Source organism: Oryzias latipes, chromosome 3, assembly GCF_053564925.1.
Source record: "Oryzias latipes strain Hd-rR chromosome 3, Olatipes_Hd-rR_3.1".
Classification (NCBI taxonomy): Eukaryota; Metazoa; Chordata; class Actinopteri; order Beloniformes; family Adrianichthyidae; genus Oryzias; species Oryzias latipes.
This window is the reverse complement of record NC_136239.1, coordinates 40,538,668-40,556,513: the sequence shown is the minus strand read 5'-3', so window position 1 is coordinate 40,556,513 and position 17,846 is coordinate 40,538,668. Positions and strand designations below refer to the sequence as shown.

General features: G+C 41.8%; 2 protein-coding genes across 5 annotated transcripts in view; one reads left to right on the top strand and one right to left on the bottom strand.

Moving 5' to 3' along the window:
* Positions 1–6,200, top strand: part of LOC105357636 (uncharacterized) — a 545,012-nt gene extending 538,812 nt beyond the window's left edge. Inside the window, exon 66 of the mRNA XM_078944705.1 lies at positions 4,979–6,200. Within this exon, the coding sequence (XP_078800831.1) occupies positions 4,979–5,003 (25 nt within the window). The 3' untranslated portion in view covers positions 5,004–6,200. The remainder of the gene's footprint in view (positions 1–4,978) is intronic.
* Positions 6,201–14,487: 8,287 nt separating this feature from the next.
* The window catches only part of pkp3b (plakophilin 3b), a 34,316-nt gene continuing 30,957 nt past the window's right edge, over positions 14,488–17,846 (bottom strand). For 2 of the 4 annotated variants that reach the window (XM_078944713.1, XM_078944714.1), the window contains one exon: positions 15,214–15,392. In XM_078944713.1, the coding sequence (XP_078800839.1) occupies positions 15,327–15,392 (66 nt within the window). In that variant the 3' untranslated portion in view covers positions 15,214–15,326. Of the gene's footprint in view, positions 15,025–15,213; positions 15,393–17,846 lie in introns of those variants that run through there. The other 2 variants (XM_020701050.3, XM_078944715.1) reach the window with 2 other exon arrangements.

Genomic DNA, 17,846 nt, shown 5'->3' with positions numbered 1-17,846 from the left:
TGCCAATCTTCATCAACAATTCTGAGGGGGGGGGGGGGGGGGGGGGGGGGGGGAGACACTTCAAAACCAGTGTTTTCCAAGTTACCTCTAAACCAGAGGTGGGCACTGAGGGCCGCAGTCCTGCATGTTTTCCAGCATACCCTGCTCTGGCATGTTCTAATTGGCTGGACACACCTGAACCAGGTAATCAGCCATGAGTAAGGCAAGCCTATCTGGAAATCATGCAGACACACCGGCCCTCGAGGCCTGGAATTGCCCACCCCTGCTCTAAACTCAAATCTATTACAGATTATTTGAACATTTACCGTATTATTTGGACTAGAAGTCTCTCCCGAGTATACATTGCAGTGGCCAAAAAATGAAGAAAAACATATGACTCCATCTGGGATACAACTCACACTTTTGAGAGAAACATGCAACCCTTGGAAGAATGTTGCCAAGCCCGGGCTAATTTTGTGTTCAAACTCGCTGCTCGACGCCTCTCCAAAAATGTGTTTATAAACTTGATGCTCCTGCTGCATGTGGGAGGAGCTACTATCAAGAATTTTTAGCCTAATCACAACATGGAAGCATTGACTGACATGGAATCTGATGTCTTAAAATCATCTCATGGATGATGTTAACACATCAGGTTGATTTATTTTGAAGAGCTCCACAACAAACATCAGCTATCGTCAGGTACCAGGGGTCAGGGCGGTTAGAATTGTTTTCAATTTCACTTCCGGTCTTATTTTGACAACTTCCGGTTACGTTACTTGTTATGTTTGCTGTCTTTACTTCTGTGATTTGTCGCACCTGGTTCACATGTCAGGACTGGAGAGGTCGACACAAGCGCGGGACGCCAGAAGGTAGGTAAGAAGGATTTAATCATACGACTAGAACCAAGAAGGCAAGCAACCAAAACGATCCGGTGACAAGTACCGGCCAAACACAGAATATATACACCACAGAGAAGTGAAAACAGGTGTGAACCAGGTGCGACAAATCACAGAAGTAAAGACAGCAAACATAACAAGTAACGTAACCGGAAGTTGTCAAAATAAGACCGGAAGTGAAAATGAAAACAATTCTAAACGCCCTGACCCCTGGTACCTGACAGCTATCACATCTCCATGACTGGTTTCATGAGACAGTGAGCTTCACTATCTCCTGCTGTCTACTGGTTGTTAGTGGGAAAATAACAAATTTATGAGCCTATTTATGTTTTTTTTTTTTAAATCACATACAAGTCTCATCTAACCCCTACAACAGAGTTTTAGGGCGAGTTTACAAACAATTTATTTTCATGAGTTTTAAGTCTTAAATTTACGAGATAAAAAGTCAAAACTGTTTAACTACGAGATCTTAAATCGTAAATTTACGAGATAAAAAGTCATTGATTAATGAGGAAAAAACACCAAAGTTGTCCATTTATGCTTTGTGCTATCCTATGTGGTCAAGATGTCCATTGACGTGTAATCCATGGACACCAGTGAAGATCAAAAATCGTTAAAGAAAAAAGGTTCAGAGCTCTGTCTAGTGCAGGGATGGCGAACAAGTTTGACACCAAGAGCCGATTTCTTTCACCGTGAGAGTCAAAGAGCCACAACACACACTGACCTGCCAAGACGTACACACACAAACACACAATTAAAGCTGTATTATTTTCCATAACACATTAAATACATTACATTTCAGTTGTGTGCAACTTGAAACAATTTTTACCTTCATTAGAAATCTGCGGTCGTTTCCGTCCAGCAGCAGCGTCACGTTCTTCGCTTTATTCATTCTGATTGCAGCTTTCTGCTGCGAGCTCCACAAAGAAGGAAAGTGGGATGATGGCCGTTTTGAATGTGCACTTTGAAAAGCTTCAACTTGTTCATAAAGGAGACAATTTGCGTCAGAGCAGGAATAGTTTTGAATTTTCTCCGGGATGCGTTTTGTTCTTTTCTGCCATGAACAATTTTACTGCTTCCAAAAGCTCATAACTATAAACACAGTGACTTGCCATTCTTTTCAGTAAAAAAGTAAGAATCTTCCCATTCTTCCTGAAACGTCCTGCGTTTATCTTTATATTCTGAATTTCACCATTTTGACATGAGGGTAACAGTCTGAGAGCACAACAAATCTTTATCTATGTGTTCCGGCATTGGCCGTAACCTGGGCAAACGCTCACGTATGTGTCGGGGGCAAAACACACACACACTACCAAATTACTTTTATTATTATTTATTTTTAATACACTCTGATGGTTTGAGTGTGGTTTAAGAAGGAAAAAAGCCGCACGCTCATTGGACAAGAGCCGCCTGCAGCTCGAGAGCCGCGTGTTCACCACCCCTGGTCTAGATGACCCAACTCCCAGTGGTAAAGTGCTTAGGATAGCACAAGGGTTACAGGAACCAGGCTTGAAAATGAAATATGTGGAGCCTTTTGTGAAGCTTTCTTTCCGGATTGGTTTAAAAAACAAAGAAATTCTGAACCTTTTGATTACTCAAAATCAGATTATTTTCAGTTTAGCCGTCTTTCCGGGTTCGGTGTCGGCAAAGCGGAGTTTCATCTGTAAAATAATGAGCTCAGAGACACGTTTGGGTGCAGAGGACCGCTGCAGCCTTTATTCTCCTTTTCATTCACAAACCCTAAAGTTCATTTGTTACCTTACGTCATGAACCTGTCATCCGAGCATCAATGCAGAAGTAAACACCCTGCAGATGAAACTTCCCGTTTCAACATAAAACTACAGAATGAAAATAGTCTCTTATATTAGCATTAGAACATTGAAAATGCCAGAAAGTGCTCCTCCTCAGACAGAAGTGTCACACAAACGTAGAGATCTGGGGCCTCATTTATAAAACTTTGCGTAGGATTTGCGTCAGAAATGGCGTACGGATGAAACATAGGACGTGCGTACGCAAAGAAATATTCGGATTTATAAAACCGTGCGCACGCACATCCTACGCATCTTTCCCTTAATAAATCACAACCAATTCTAAATGCTGCGCAGCTTTTGCGGCCTCATGACACGCCCATAGTTGCCCATAAATAGTCTGTGAAACGCCCACAAATGAATATTCATTGATTGCGGAACCATGGCAAACACCGAGAGGAAATGAAAAAAACGTAACTTCACTCAATGTGAAGTAAAAGTTATCGTTGGCGAGGTGGAAAAGAGGAGAAAAGTGTTGTTTGGAGGGCACAGTGTGGGCATTACTAATGCCAAAAAGGCACGTGAGTGGCAAACGCTGGCGGACGCCGTAAATGCTGTAGCCTCACAACCATTCGAGGTTGTGAGGCTACAGCGCTCCATCGGGGGGGGGGGGGGGACCGGAGCGCCAGATGCACCGGGTTACACGCGTGGTTCCTCCGAGTGCTCTTCTGTAACGCCGGGCCCAAAAGCCCGCAGAGGTCCAACAGGACGGCTCGAGGAAGTCTGAACCGGCTCATAAGCCACTCGTCCTCGTTTGCCAGCAAGTCTCCTTGCTGTCTAAAGATGCGTTCCCTCCGAATTCTTCCATTTGCCACATCTTCTAAGAGCGCAAGATCAGCCATTGTGCGTCATTACGCATTGTGATGGGGCATTTTATTTCCATCCATTTAATTACATCTGACAAGCTACAGATGTCGGTAATAATCCACGTGGAAATGGGAAATTGATCAGCGCAAATGTAATTTCTTGTTGCTTTCTGAATGGTTGAGACATACGCCATACATTGTTTTATCAAAAATAAAACAAACTAAAGGCATATGCATGAATACCATAATTCTGTAGCTTATGAAGAAATGTTTTAATATGAAAACAACTTTCCCAGGTGGACAATTAGTACGTCTGTCCGTCCGTCCGCACGCCCGCACTGATATCTGCTCCGCCAGACGGACACACTGACGAGAATATCAGTTTTGTACATTATTTCGTTCTGTTAACTATATTATTTATGAGGATGAATTGCACAACATGCCAATATTGCAGAACATATTTCACTTTCCTTTTTCCAAATAAGTGTTCATTTGAATTTCTGTTGTAATTTTTGTTTGATTGTTTTATTTGTTTCACTGCTGATCGATCAAACGGGTGTTTGTGTAGCTGTTAATTGTCAGACTTTCTTTGTGAAGTCTTCATGTTATTTCTGAGAGGCAGTATTGTCATTTTCACTTTCACGTGTTTCTTCCATCGGTGTCGCCGTTTCTCATTTCACCCGTTTTTGTGCGTACGCCTGGGTCAGAGCACATTTTCCCGTCAAGTTTGCTTTTTATAAATCTCAACTATTGCGTAGAGAGTGGCGTACGCCTTCTTTTGTGCGTACGCAACGTTTATAAATGAGGCCCCTGGTCTTTAGTGGAGGAAGAAAGGATTGAAGTTGACATCTGCAGGGACACCGACGTCTTCATCAACGGCTGCAGAGATCCTGCAAACCCCCCATCAATAAATAAAACATTAATAAATTGTAAATCAAACAAATGAGTTTCCAAACATTTGGAACATTATCAATAAACATTCAGCTCACCTGATCAAGGTGAGTTCAGTCGATCTGCTCTGCTGCTGCGTGGCGTTCACTTGCTGCTCTGAACACTCACCACCACTTTAATCTCATAAATCTTCCTTTCTATAAAAAATTTCTCGTAAATTTACGACTTTAAATCTCGTAATTGTACTTTTTTTTTGGGTGGCCCTAAAACTCAGTCGTAAACGCCAGCCAAACTATGAAAAAAAAAAAAAATGTTTTTGTAGGTACATTATTAGTGTGTTAAATATGTAATGCATCACTGCTTAAGCCATTTAATCTCTATGCAGACGGGATTTACCTTTGGGAGCCATAAGATAATTAATTCTCATAATAAATAACAGATTTAAAAAAATAATTATAGCTTTCCATAATGTATAATTCAGCATTTTCTAATTGAACTAGATTGTTTGGCGCTTTTGATGTTTTGACTGTGTAGACTTTGGAGGAGTTTTATATGATGGCAATAAATATGCTAAAATTTGTTTTTTCTTGAATTTCAGAGGAAAAGAAAAAAGTGAAGTATAACCTGCCACAGCTGATGTCAGATCTGCTTCTTCTGTCCTGGGTGATTTAAGGGGAAATGTTTATTTTTTTGGTTGGTTTTGGGTTTGCTTTGATTGATTAGTAAAACTGGAATTATAGTTGCAATTTTCACTATTTTATATGTGCGTGTTTTTGGTTCTGGGACAATTTATAAAAACAATTTTTTTTATGAAATATGAGAAAACCAAATGTTTCACATGTTAATGTTAAAATTTGTGTCAACACTGAAAGATACAAGGGATAATTAGACTGATGAGAAAATATTCAAAGTCAGGGGTGTCAAACATACATACATCCCCACTTAAGAATAAAAAGTTTAAGGATGTTAAAAAAAAGCATGTTTCTAGTCCATGCCTGTGGCGAGTTATGATTTTTTAAAGAAATAACCGAAATGCAGAATTCTGCCAGTAGGAGGAGCAAAGGAAAAGCAAAACAGGTGAAACAGCTGATCTCTGCCTGTGCCAAAAGCTAAACCTAACAGCTCTGCGTCTGAGTAAGATGCAGTTTGGTTCCCCACGAGCCTCACCACTGTTACATTGCTTTAAGAATGATCAGTAATGACACCCTAATGACCAAAATGATGGCATGAAGAAAAAAAGGTTGGAGTGGAGTGCTGAGCTTTCCAGGAAAAATGGAAAGAGTTTTATTTGTTCACGGAGCTGAATGCAAAACCAACGTGCTTGGTATGTCATCAACAGATATAACCTTCTTCACCACTATATGACTCACCATACTGAAAAGTCTCACCATTTGCAGTTAAGAAAAGAGGAGATTTACCAACTATTATCTGGACTGAAGAACAACCGTCTGCATTTACTGCAGCCGTGACATCATGATGGAGCAGTGACAGCTGCCTTATTGCATAAAAGTTGCTGCAAACATTCAAAGCATTTTCAGATGGTGAAGTTATGGAATAATGCTGCAGAAGTCTTTTGCCCCAAAAAGCCGTCTACCTTTTCCCACATAAGTCTGTCAAAATCTGTCAAATGTTTACAAGTTTAATTTAGTTTAATTTTTTTATTGATTTGAACATTTACATTTTAGGGAAGGTGTTTTCTTTTTTCCCCCGTAGCCCCTCTTGAGTTTAATATCAGGATTGTTTCAGTGTCAGATGTCAAATATTCAGTCTGTGTAAAATTAAATAAACCAATTGTTTTGAAATAAAATGATTTTATATGAGATCCATTGGCCTCTTTGAATGAATGTGTAATAATAAGTGATTAGGCTACCATGTTAGTTGAGGCATTTTTTCCAACTGAGAAAAAAAAAAAAAAACAATAACAAAGCTGTTATTTTGCTTTTATGTTACCAGTCCAGCCCACTTGACATCAGACGGGTTGAATGTGGCCCCCGAACCAAAATGAGTTTGACACCCCTGTTCTAACTCATCAGAGAATCCTGTCCTTTAACTCCAGTGTTAGACATTCAGGGTGTTGAAGGAAACATTATGAAGGAAATGAATCACTGAGACATTTGGTCTGATGTTAAATTTTGTTTTTTTCTGTCTTTCGAATAAATGCTGTGTGACATCTGTTGTCGTCTTTGTGGTCTGAAATATGCTTTCATAAAAAGGGTTAAATAAGGGGACTAAGCAGAGCAACAGGTAAATTCTCTTCAAAACAACTGATTTAGCCAACAAAATAAATAAATGTCTAAATCTAGTGTAAATCTAAAAACTTGTCATTTTCTGTGATGATGATGATGATGAGCTGGCTGCACGCCACACAATGTCACAATAACAGAGTTTATAGTGCATTCCAAATCATGATGCAGATGATATTTAAGTGATAAAAAGATCAAATTGTTTTTTTCAAATGAGCTCATGGATGATTTCGAGTCTTGAGGCTCTTTGGATCACTGACATCAATCTCAGACACCTGTGATAATTAGTTTCCAGGTGAGCTCAATTAAAGGAAAAACAACTAAAGAGGGACGTTCCACATTATTAAGCAGACCAACATTTTCAAACAGTATGGGACAGAAAAAGGATCTCTGCTGCTCAAACGCCTGAAATAGTTCAGTGCCTTTAACAAGGTATGTATACCTTGTTAAAGGAAAATCTAGGCGTGATCATCGTAGTATGAAGAGATTTGTGGCCGATTCCGAGCACACAGAGGTTGGTGCAGATAAAGGCAGAATGAGGAAGGTTTCTGCCAGACAAACACACCGGATTCAGAGAGCAGCTGCTAAAGTATCATTACAAAGCAGCAAGCACATATTTGAAGCTGCTGGTGTCTCTGGAGTCCCAGCAACACTCAGGTGTAGGATCCTCCAGAAGCTTTCAGTTAAACGGAAACAGTCGTGTTAATGATGAGTGCCGTGCAGCCCTGGATGGTCCAGATGGATGCCGTAGTGAGTGGTTGGTGGATGGCCACCATGTGCCAACCAGACTGCGACGCCAGTATGTGATGGTTTGGGTTTCTTTGTATTGGCCTTTCCTTTTCTGTCATGTTTGAGTTCTGTTTCCTGTTTTATTTTGAAGGTTTCCTGCATGTCATGTTTTTGAGTTCTACTTCCCTGGTTCCAGTCTCTCCTGATCGTTGTCACCTGTGTCTCGTCAGTCCTGTCTGTATACAAGTCTCGTCTCTGTCTTCCTCTTGTGCTGGTCTATTACCGTCTCTTCCCTGATGTCTTCTGCAATGTTTTCACGTTTTGCCCCAAAACAGTTTAGTTTTGTTTTCCTGCTCTGCAGCACTTATTGTTAGTTAATAAACCCTTTGCCCTGGAACTGTGTGCCTCCCGTCTCTCCATTTTGGGTCCTTCATGCTCATCAGCCCTCCCTACCTGACAGAGTAAGGAAGTGGTGGAGTCATGTCTTGGGCTGGAATCAAAAGGGGAGAGAGCTGGTTGGCCTCTTTAGGGTCCCTGAAGGTGTGACTATGACCTCTGAAATTTAGGTGGAGTTTCTGACTGACCATCTCATGCTGCAAAGTAGGCCTGGGCAATAAATCGATTAAATGAATTAATTCAACTTTTTTGTTACGGGCGATTTCAAAAATAACTAAATGGAGTTTTTATGTGGCGCATTTTTGGCTCCCCAGAACTTCCGTAGCGTTAGTTTCACACGGCGGGAAGCGACAATCGACATACGAAGCAGCTAGCGACAGCATGGCTACCGGTGAGAGTGGGAAGTTTGTTCCCAAGAAAGGAATTAAATCATCTGTTGTTTGGAACTGGTCTGGGTTTGCTGCCACAGACGTGGAGGAAGAGACCCCCCCCCCCCGGCCTAAAGCCCATCGGAGTCAAAGGCTCTTACACACGCTCAGTCCTCTTACACACGCACGCGCCCTGACACACACACCCACCCACACACACTCTACAACGCCTGTATAGTTAGTTAATTAGTTAGATAGTTAGTTTTTACTGTTATTTGTTAATAAAGAATACTGCGTTGTAATTATTACTTGTACCGGTTGGTGCTGCTTCATCATCTTCTCCGTGGAGAAGACGGGGTTTTTTCATTTAATTAAAATCTTAGAGCCCAGATATGAGCTGTATTGATAATATTTTAGAAAATGCTGCTTCTCCCAAGATGAATATTTGTCTCATTTTAGTCTAGACTACAAAGTGTGACTTAAAACACAGCTGGGAGTTTTAGTAAGGAAGTAACCTTTTTATTTTGGATAAGTGAAAACAAGTTTAGAATAACGAAATTAGACAAAAACAAGACCAAAGTTATATAAAACAAGACAAAATTATTTAAACACAAGTCCAAAAAGGGAGTAAGAAGAAAAGTCTTATACTCCAAGAGTGTTTTCATTTATTTATTATTCATCCCAGAAATGGGGGTTACATTTGTCTTGGGTTTGATTAAATAAAAGCAACATTCGCTTTAAGTTGTCTGCCGTTTGTACTTATTGCTTTCCTCAAGTAGGGTGGGGGAAAAAAAAAAAGAAAAAAAAAATCGAAAATCGAATTTAAAAAAATAAAATCGGAGATTTTAGGCCATATCGCCCGGCCCTACTGCAAAGAATACCTATGCATCATTGGCTACGATGGGCATAAAGAGAGATAAGCAGGGGGAGATAAGGACTCCGGGCTCTTGGGTCCCTGGACAAGCCGGGCTGCTGCGCCGTCTGCCCGTGGCTATGGGGTGTTGGAGCGTTCAGTGTGATCTAAGAAGTGCACTCTAAGAAGCACAAATTAATTCAACCAGCCCGCTTATTTCCTTTTGCACAAATATGGGCATGGGTTTTGTTTTTACACCCCTCTCCAATGATATTGGTTATGGAAATCTTGTTTGTACCCGTCTGTGTGCATGATTTATGGACGTCAGTAATGTTTCACCTGCCGTGGCCCGTTCAGCTGGGACTCTACCTGTTCTTGTCTTCCTTGTTGTAGTCATTATCACCTCCTCCATCTGTCTCCTCCTGCTTGCTGCCTTGCTGCCTCTCTCTTCATTCTCAGAGATAAACAGAGAACAACGTCTGATTTATTTCATCGTAATAGTGTGAACAAAAAGTAAACATGACAGAAAACTGACCTTTGCAGAATGACTAGTACAGTCCCTGACAAAAGTCTTGTCGCTTATCCATTTTGTAGAAACAAAAGCGTATAACCTCACTTTAAATGAATCCATTGGTTTTAGAAATGTCGCATATGAAAGCTAAAACCCTCCCAAATTATGTTCAATATACTAAAATAAAATTGCTTCACTGAAGAAAGATTGATCATTTAACGAACACAGAAAGGTCACATTTTGGCAAGACAAAAGTTTTGTCGCCTACAGAGAGTAATGTGAAAATTTAACAAATAATTTACTTCAAAAACAAAAATATGTTGCATAACATCAGTGAATTAAGTAGTGCTACTGTGAGATCCATTTTAAATATCTTGTATGACTTCCATGAGCTTGCAGGACAGCATCCACGCGGTTTGACAATGATTCATACAATATGGATGAAGTCATCAGGAATAGCAAAGAAAGCAGTCTTCCATGCCTCCCAGAGTTCATCAAGATTCTTTGGTTTGGTCTTCCATGCTTCCTCTTTCATTCTACCCCAGACATGCTCAATGATGTTCATGTCTGGTGACTGGGCTGGCCAGTCCTGGAGCACCTTGATCTTCGTCACCTTGAGGAACTTTGATGTAGAGATGGAAGTATGCGATGGAGCCCCATCCTGCTGCAGTATTTGACCCCTTTTATGGTTGGGAATGGAAGAGGTAGCTAATACTTCTTGATATTTTAGGCTATTGATATTTCCTAAAATATATATAAATGTAAAAATACATATAGTATATAAAAGATACTTAGACACCACTAAAAGCAATAGAAATCAATGTCATGTGGGCGTCGTCGACCTCACCAAGATGGCGTCGCGCTCCGCCACCGTCGGCCAGGCTTCTAAAGCGGGCGCGTCTCCTCTAGTGATATAACCCATTGGAGTTGGCCTAGAAATGTCCCAGAAGTCTCTGCGAAAACCCCGCATGCATCGATGCTAAGTAAATTGGCGATTATAGACCACAATGCATTGCGTTTAAACATTTTTGGGGGGGGAAGTATTTGAATTTATTTTTTTAATAAACTATCAACATTTTCATCTTCAGAACATAGTGGATTTAAACATAGTCGTCATAAAACGATCATATCAAATAGATTTAGACTTTCGAAATCGATGACGTCATTTCCACCGACTTCAGGCTAAGCTAACTACCCGCCTAAAAAGTTTCTAGCCGTTAATTTAAATGACAGTTATCCACCTGCATCAACACAACGATGACAGTCTAAAGCAGATTCCTATCAGAGAAATATTGAAGGAAACCTTTATAATACTAACCTGCTGAATATCTGTTCTCCTCCTCTGAGCTTACCTGATGCGGGCGGAGGCAGCAGTCAAAGCGGGATACGCTCTCTCTTCTTCCAATGCTTTCCAGCTGGCCGCATATCGGTGGGTGTAATTCTGCCCCCCACAGGTGTATTGGCAGGAGGCAACAACGTCAAGGTGCATTACCGCCACCTACTGTGTTGGAGTGTGGGTCAGAGTGAGGATTACCTACCCAAATTTAACTAACAAGAGGGGGGGAAACAAAAAAAAAACTAAATTCTCCTCAATAACCTAATTCTTTTCAAAAAACCTATAATTACACCATTTAAATTCTCCTCCCCTCCCAGCAGCTTCTTTAAAGTCAGTTGTTCACCCTCTATCATCCGTACCCTACTTTCCAGTTGTCGTCTTTCCTCCCTATACAGTTCACACTGACATAGAACATGCTCCACTCACACAAACCAGTTGGATGGTTCCCTATCAGATGTAATGTATTATTTAAACCAGTGTGTCCCATCCTCAACTTTGATATTATGCTGTGATCTCTAGTGTTTACTCTGACATTCATACCTCTCCCTACTTTGTCCTGAATACTAAATAAATGTCGACCTTTCCTCTCCCTTTCCCATTGTGTCTGCCATTCTTCCATAATACGCCTCTTAATAATTGCCCTAATTTCCATTCTACCTAATGGAATTTCTATCTCCATTCCCCGTTTCAATGCCCTTTTTGCCAGGAAATCAGCCATTTCATTCCCCTCCACCCCCCTATGTGCTGGTACCCACATAAATCAAATGTTTATTTTCAAATTTGCCAACCTGAACAAACTCTCATCTTCTTCTCCTTTCTCTTTCAGCTTTTCCCATCAGGGGTCGCCACAGCGAACGAGTCGCATGGTAAACTTGGCAATGTTTCTTTTTACGCCGGATGCCCTTCCTGACGCAACCCTCTAAAACCAACCGGGCTTGGGACCGGCACAGAAGTAGAGAAGGGAACAGGGAGCAGCCCAGAGTTGAACCCTGGTTTCACAGATTAAAGGCGCTGCAAACTAGCACGAGCTAAACCGGCTCCTCTGAACAAACTCTCATAAATTTCATATAATATATCTGATCTGCTCTCAGAATAGTAAGACTTCAAAGATATCAAAGCTGACAACGAATCTGAACAAATTATACCATCTCCAATTCTGTTCTAACCAGTGTAAACTATATGATATTGCCAACATTTCAACTGCAAAAACGGAAAGATCCTTTGACGTCTTAATTCCAACATATTTGTCCAATGTAGGGATACAAAAAGAAAAACCAGTTCTCATTGTTTCTGGGTCTTTAGATCCATCTGTACATATGGGAATAAATGAAGCATGGACTGTGTCTAATCTGTCTGCTGTTATCTCATCCCAGTTTCCCTTCCCTTTTCTATCCTCCATTGTTCTATGGAGATACAAATCCACTTGTACGGTTGTAAAAACCCAGAAAGGAGTGGTTGGGTACAAAAACGTCTTAACTACGGTTTTACCATGAATATTTGCTTTTCTCACTAACCTAGCTAATTTCCAAGCAGCACTTTCGTTTTTCCCATTATCACTTTCCCAACAAGGATCAATAGCCCTCCTAACCATGTTCTCTACACCTACACAACCCTGTGTTTTCACCCAATAATTAAGCATCAGCTGTTTAATTCTTAGTTTCAATGGTAGATCCCCCATTTCCACTTGTAATGACACAGCAGGAGTTGACCTCATAGCCCCAGTGCATATTCTCAAAGCCTGATTTTGGATGACCTCTACCTTATGTAACAGCGTTATGCACGCTGTATTGTAAACAATAATACCATAATCTGTGAATGAACTAATCATTGTAACATATATTTGTTTTAAAGCCTGTGCACTAGCTCCCCAGTCCCTTTCAAGCATCTCATTATATTTATGACTTTCTTACATCTCCCTACTATACTATCAATGTTCTCTCTCCATTTCAATTTTGTATCCAATACGACACCCAGATACCTAAAACTATGCACTTGGTCCATTTCTTCTCCATGTAACCTTAAGTTCAAAACAGTTCCACGATTCCTGGTAAAAACCATGCATTTTGTTTTAGTCACTGAAAATTTGAATCCCCAGTCATAGGACCAGTTTTCCACCTCCGTAATGGCGTCTTGTATCTTTCTCTCCACATAACGAATATTCCTTCCCCTCTTCCACAAGGCTCCATCATCTGCAAATAATGCTTTCCCAAATTCGCATCCAATTGAATTAAATATATCATCACAGGTGCTTGTAAGTATTACATTGTATTATATAAGCCAGTTCAGCTGAGAAACAGAATGACTGCTCTGCTAACTAACTAAATCAGAAACACACAATGACATAAACGACTGAAAGGAAACAGTGTAAACACTTAAATCACTGAGTTGAAGTAAAAATGTCTCATTTCTTCCCTACACTTACCCCACAATCAGAAAGCGGGATGCGTTCTCTTCACAAACCAGTTTACCATCATGTGTTTGGAAGCTCTGGTGTTAAACTGAAGACCTGCGTTGACCTAAAGATGGAGCGTTTTCTCTTCGTTCGCGTTTGTTGACAATACTTCCCGTTTTGGCGGCCATGTTGGATCCCTCCTGACATCACAAACTCTGGACAGACAGACAGACTCTTGAATGAAAAAAGGAAAATAGCTGATTTACTAAAACCTGATGTTTTTCTCTGAGCTGGAGGATCTTCTTTGATTCAAACTAGAACACAGAATAGCTTGTAACTAGCGTTCCTGCTACTCCCTAACAGCTCTAAAAGAAATGTTCCTCACTTACCTGAGCTTGCTTTGGCTCCTCCCCATGTGGGAACTGATAACCTTTTTTTTATTTATTCAAAAAATAATTAATATTCATATAAACCATTTTATGTAAATGTTCAATTATTCGGTTGACATTTGATAGTAAAAATACATAGGGTAACCCTAAATTAAATGAAGTTAATTAGCCTTTTTCTGTCATTAGACACCTCAATTAAAACATCACATTAAAAAATAAATTCTTGAAACAATGACATCATCAAACACATTAGTCGTTGAAGATGTTCGTTTAAAAAAAATAAAACCTTCCATATATAAAGCTACAAGTTAATTGTTTGAGAATGTTGTCAAAGTTACCACCAGAGGGCAGCAAAGCTTTGTTTAATAACTCTGTTAAATGCAGAAACATTAGAGGATCTTCTGGACTTAAAGTCTTCTTTTCTCATCAAGACAGAGGATTTTAAGTTCAGATGTCACGACTCCAGTTTCAGACGAGGTCACCTGGATGAATGAACCTTCATGGACCTCAGATGACCACGGCATCTTTAGGAAGCGTGGCGCTCGTCTCCAGAGGCTCTACAGCAGAAACCTGAGGAACAGATGGTGCTGCTGATGTCAGCCGTCATGTTTGCCGTTTGCAGAGAAATGAGTGTTTTCATGATTCTTCTGCCTGTGCTGAACATCAGCAGACGTGGATGATTCAGGCTCTCTGCCTTCACCTTTAGGCTCCAGCTGGTCTGCAGCATCTCCTCTCAGATAACCTCCAGGTCTGAAGGTTGCAGCACTCTAACATCCTTACATTGTTAACTTTGTCAAAGATTAGGACTGGAGTCTTTATTTATTAGTCTGCCGTTCCTCCTTTCATGGTGCAGCTCAGATCTCCTCTGAGCTGAAATGAAGAACAGGAAATAGTTTTTGTTAGACTTTTATCAGGATGAAGAGGAGATGCAGCTTTCCAGGAAGGATACAAAAGCCACAGCTCTGACTTTACTACAGAAGAGGTTAAACAGCTGAACAAACTTCACAACTTCTCAGAAAGACTTTCAACATCTACTCTAGAAACTGCTGCTTTGACTACAAAAAGAGCTGCATTCAATCCCAACAATCCCACTCAGGACTTTTTGAAGACACTTCTTGTTCTGCTTCTGCGTTGCTCCTTCTTCTGTGAGGAAATCTGTGAATCCAAGACCAGAAGAAGCCTCAGCGACTTCCAGAACTCCTCGTCAGCTCTTTGCAGGACACCTCCTCATCACAGCTGGAAGATGGGAGGTGCAGAATGACCCTTTCAGTTTGTTAGAAGGCTCTTGAGTGGATCAGTCTGAAAGTCTGTTCAATACTATCATGAAAACAGCATGGGGGGGGGGGGGGGTTGTTGCTGGAATTGCACTGAGAGCAAACAGACATCTAGAAGGCCCCGTCGGTGAAGTCTCGTCTGGTGAATCCTCTCTGTTGAAGACAAAAAAGACAACCACAGGGCTTTGAGAGGAGCTCTGCAACAAACATGGATCCATCCAAGCGCTTTCAGATCCAAAGACACAGACAATGAAATGGGACCATCGTTTTCCCCTGAGGAGGGGGAACATTATGCTTTTAGGGGTGTTCTTCTGCACAGGGCTACTTCACATGGATGGGAGGATGGGCGGAGCCATATTCCGTCAAATCCTGAGTGAGAACCTCCTTCCTCCTTTAGCCGAGAGGCTTCAATGGGTCATGGATGGGTCGTCCAGCAGGACAATGAACCCAAACATTCAGCCAAGACAACCAAGGAACGTCTGAAGATGAAGCAGCAGATCAACGTCATGGAGCTTCTGCCCCTTTGGAGAGAGCTGAAGATCAGAGCTGCTGAGCAACAGCCACCAAATCTCAACGATTTAGAGTCGTTTCTAAAGAGGAGTGGATCAGAAGTCCAGTGCAGAAACCTGCTCATCACCAACAACACACCTCTGACCCGTGCTGCTAATACGGGTTTTACCACAAAGTACAAAGTCTTCCTGGCAAGAGGATCAAATACTTATTTTCCTCAATGAAATGCAAATCCGTGTTCATCAATTCTTTAAAGTGGATTTCTTGATTTTCTATCTCTGTTCAAATGAACCGACTGTCAGTTTCTCTTTAGGGGGCAAACCTACAAAATCAGGAAAGGATCAATAATTATTCCCTCCACTGTATAGGAGAGATTTGAGCACATTTCAGAGAGAAACAGTATTGTCTGACTGGCATCCATCCATTCATGTATCTGTCTTCCTAACCCAACAGGGTTGCTGGAGCCTATACTAACCCTGTAAAGATTGCCAGTTTGTAGCGGGGCCAAACAACCACCCACACCTAGGGACCATTCAGGTTCACCCCTCCACCTCTGCAGATGTTCTTGGATGGTGGAAGGAAGCCGGAGTTCCCGGAGAAAACCCACACATGCACGAGCAGAACATGCAAACTCCACCCATACTAGCAGCTGGGATTTGAACCAGGGCCCTCTTGTTCTGAAGTGACCACTGCACCACCGGGTTGACATGAACTTGCAAAAGTCTTTTCTCAGAGTAACTCCTCGTTTCCTCCTATGTTGCTGCTGTGGTCGTGCCAAGAACGCTACAGGAACGGAGAGCTCGCCCTGAGTCGGAGACACCAGAACCAGAACCAGGAAGAGGTTTTCTCTGGACCTTCAGCCCGGTCCATCCGGAAGACCCAGCTTATAGCAGGACAGAGACTCCGTCTTTAGCATCTTTGAGGACAGGAAATGCACGTTAGCTCCAATGTTAACATTGATATGATTGATGTTCATGAACGACCTTTGACCTTTAAAAATAAGTTTAAACACTAAACTGCACTTTAATGAACACAATTATCAGAACTCCATAGGGAATTGTGCATTTGTGAGAGGAGTCTCCCTCCACTGATACGCCTGACTGGAGGCTAACAAAGTCCAGGCCGAGGGGGGGGTGACAGGAAGCAAAGGTCAAGTGAGACAAAAAGCAGATGCAAAGCAGAGAAGCGTCTACTGGAAACGTCTGGTGGTTTGGAACACAAGAACAACCCGTCCACGTGTTTTTCTCCATCTCTGTCAGTTTAATGCATTGTCTCTTCCGACACTTCAGCAGAACTTTGACTTTAACTGGACCTCCTGCCTGGATTTGAGACCCGTCATTCCACCAAAAACCGACTCATTGTAGTGTGAGGAGGAAGCAGCTTCCAGCTGTTGTGTCACAGAGAGCATGAGAGATGTCTGGAGGCCGCTCCGCCCACGCACTCCCAAACGGAGGCCGTCAGCATTCAGAAGACCTTCTCTTTCAGCGTGCAGCTGGTCCCACACGTGGGATTCGTTCTCCGTCTGAATATCTGAATGTTTGAAACATGCGGTGAAAGCAGAACCGTCCCGTCTGAGCAGAAGCCCAGTGAGCCGGTTCTGCTGAGTTCTGGAGCGATGCAGGAGAAAAACCTGCAATCATGAGGAACCAAGACCAGGACCAGCCCACCTTCAAGAGAAGACCAAACTGATCAGACTTCAAAAAGCCCCGCCCCTCTTCCCTGCCCTATTGGATCCTTACCACAAAGGGGGGTCCAAGGGCAGGGATGTCCAGTTTAGTTTAGTTTGTTTAGTTAGATTTTTCCTGTTGAATTCTATGTATCCATGATCCTTTTGATTTTATGTTTATCCTACAATTATGTTTATCCTATAATTATTGGCACAAAGCCCATCGAGACGACTGTTGTTATGATTATGGGCTATACAAATAAAATGAATCGAATTGAATGGAAAACAGTCGTCATCTGGATACTGTGACAGTGAAACAGTCATTTATCAAGCTAGCATCTGCATGACAGCAATTCCAAAAGCGGCTGCATCAGCCGATCCTTTCATAGACGCTGTTTTTTTCAGGTAAGTGAAACACCTGAGCTTTATGGTCCATCTCCTGCATGCTGGTGGACGTGTGGTTTCCTCACGTGTTCCAGAAAGTGCCAGAAATACAACAACAACCCTCCAGAAGCTGCAGAAGACGGATCCACAGCTAGGTGTGTGACATTTGTTCTCCACATTTGACCCCTCCCCTGGGGGAGCGGTGAGCTGCAGACACAGCTGCGCTCAGGAACCATTTGGTGGTTTAACCCCCCCAATCCAAGCCTTTAATGCTGAGTGTCAAGCAAGGAGGCGTTGGGTCCCATTTTTAGAGTCTTTGGTATGACTCGGCCTGGATTTGAACTCACAACCTTTCAGTCACAGGGTGGACACTCTACCATAGGATTGATGCTAAAACATTGTGGAAGGACTCTCA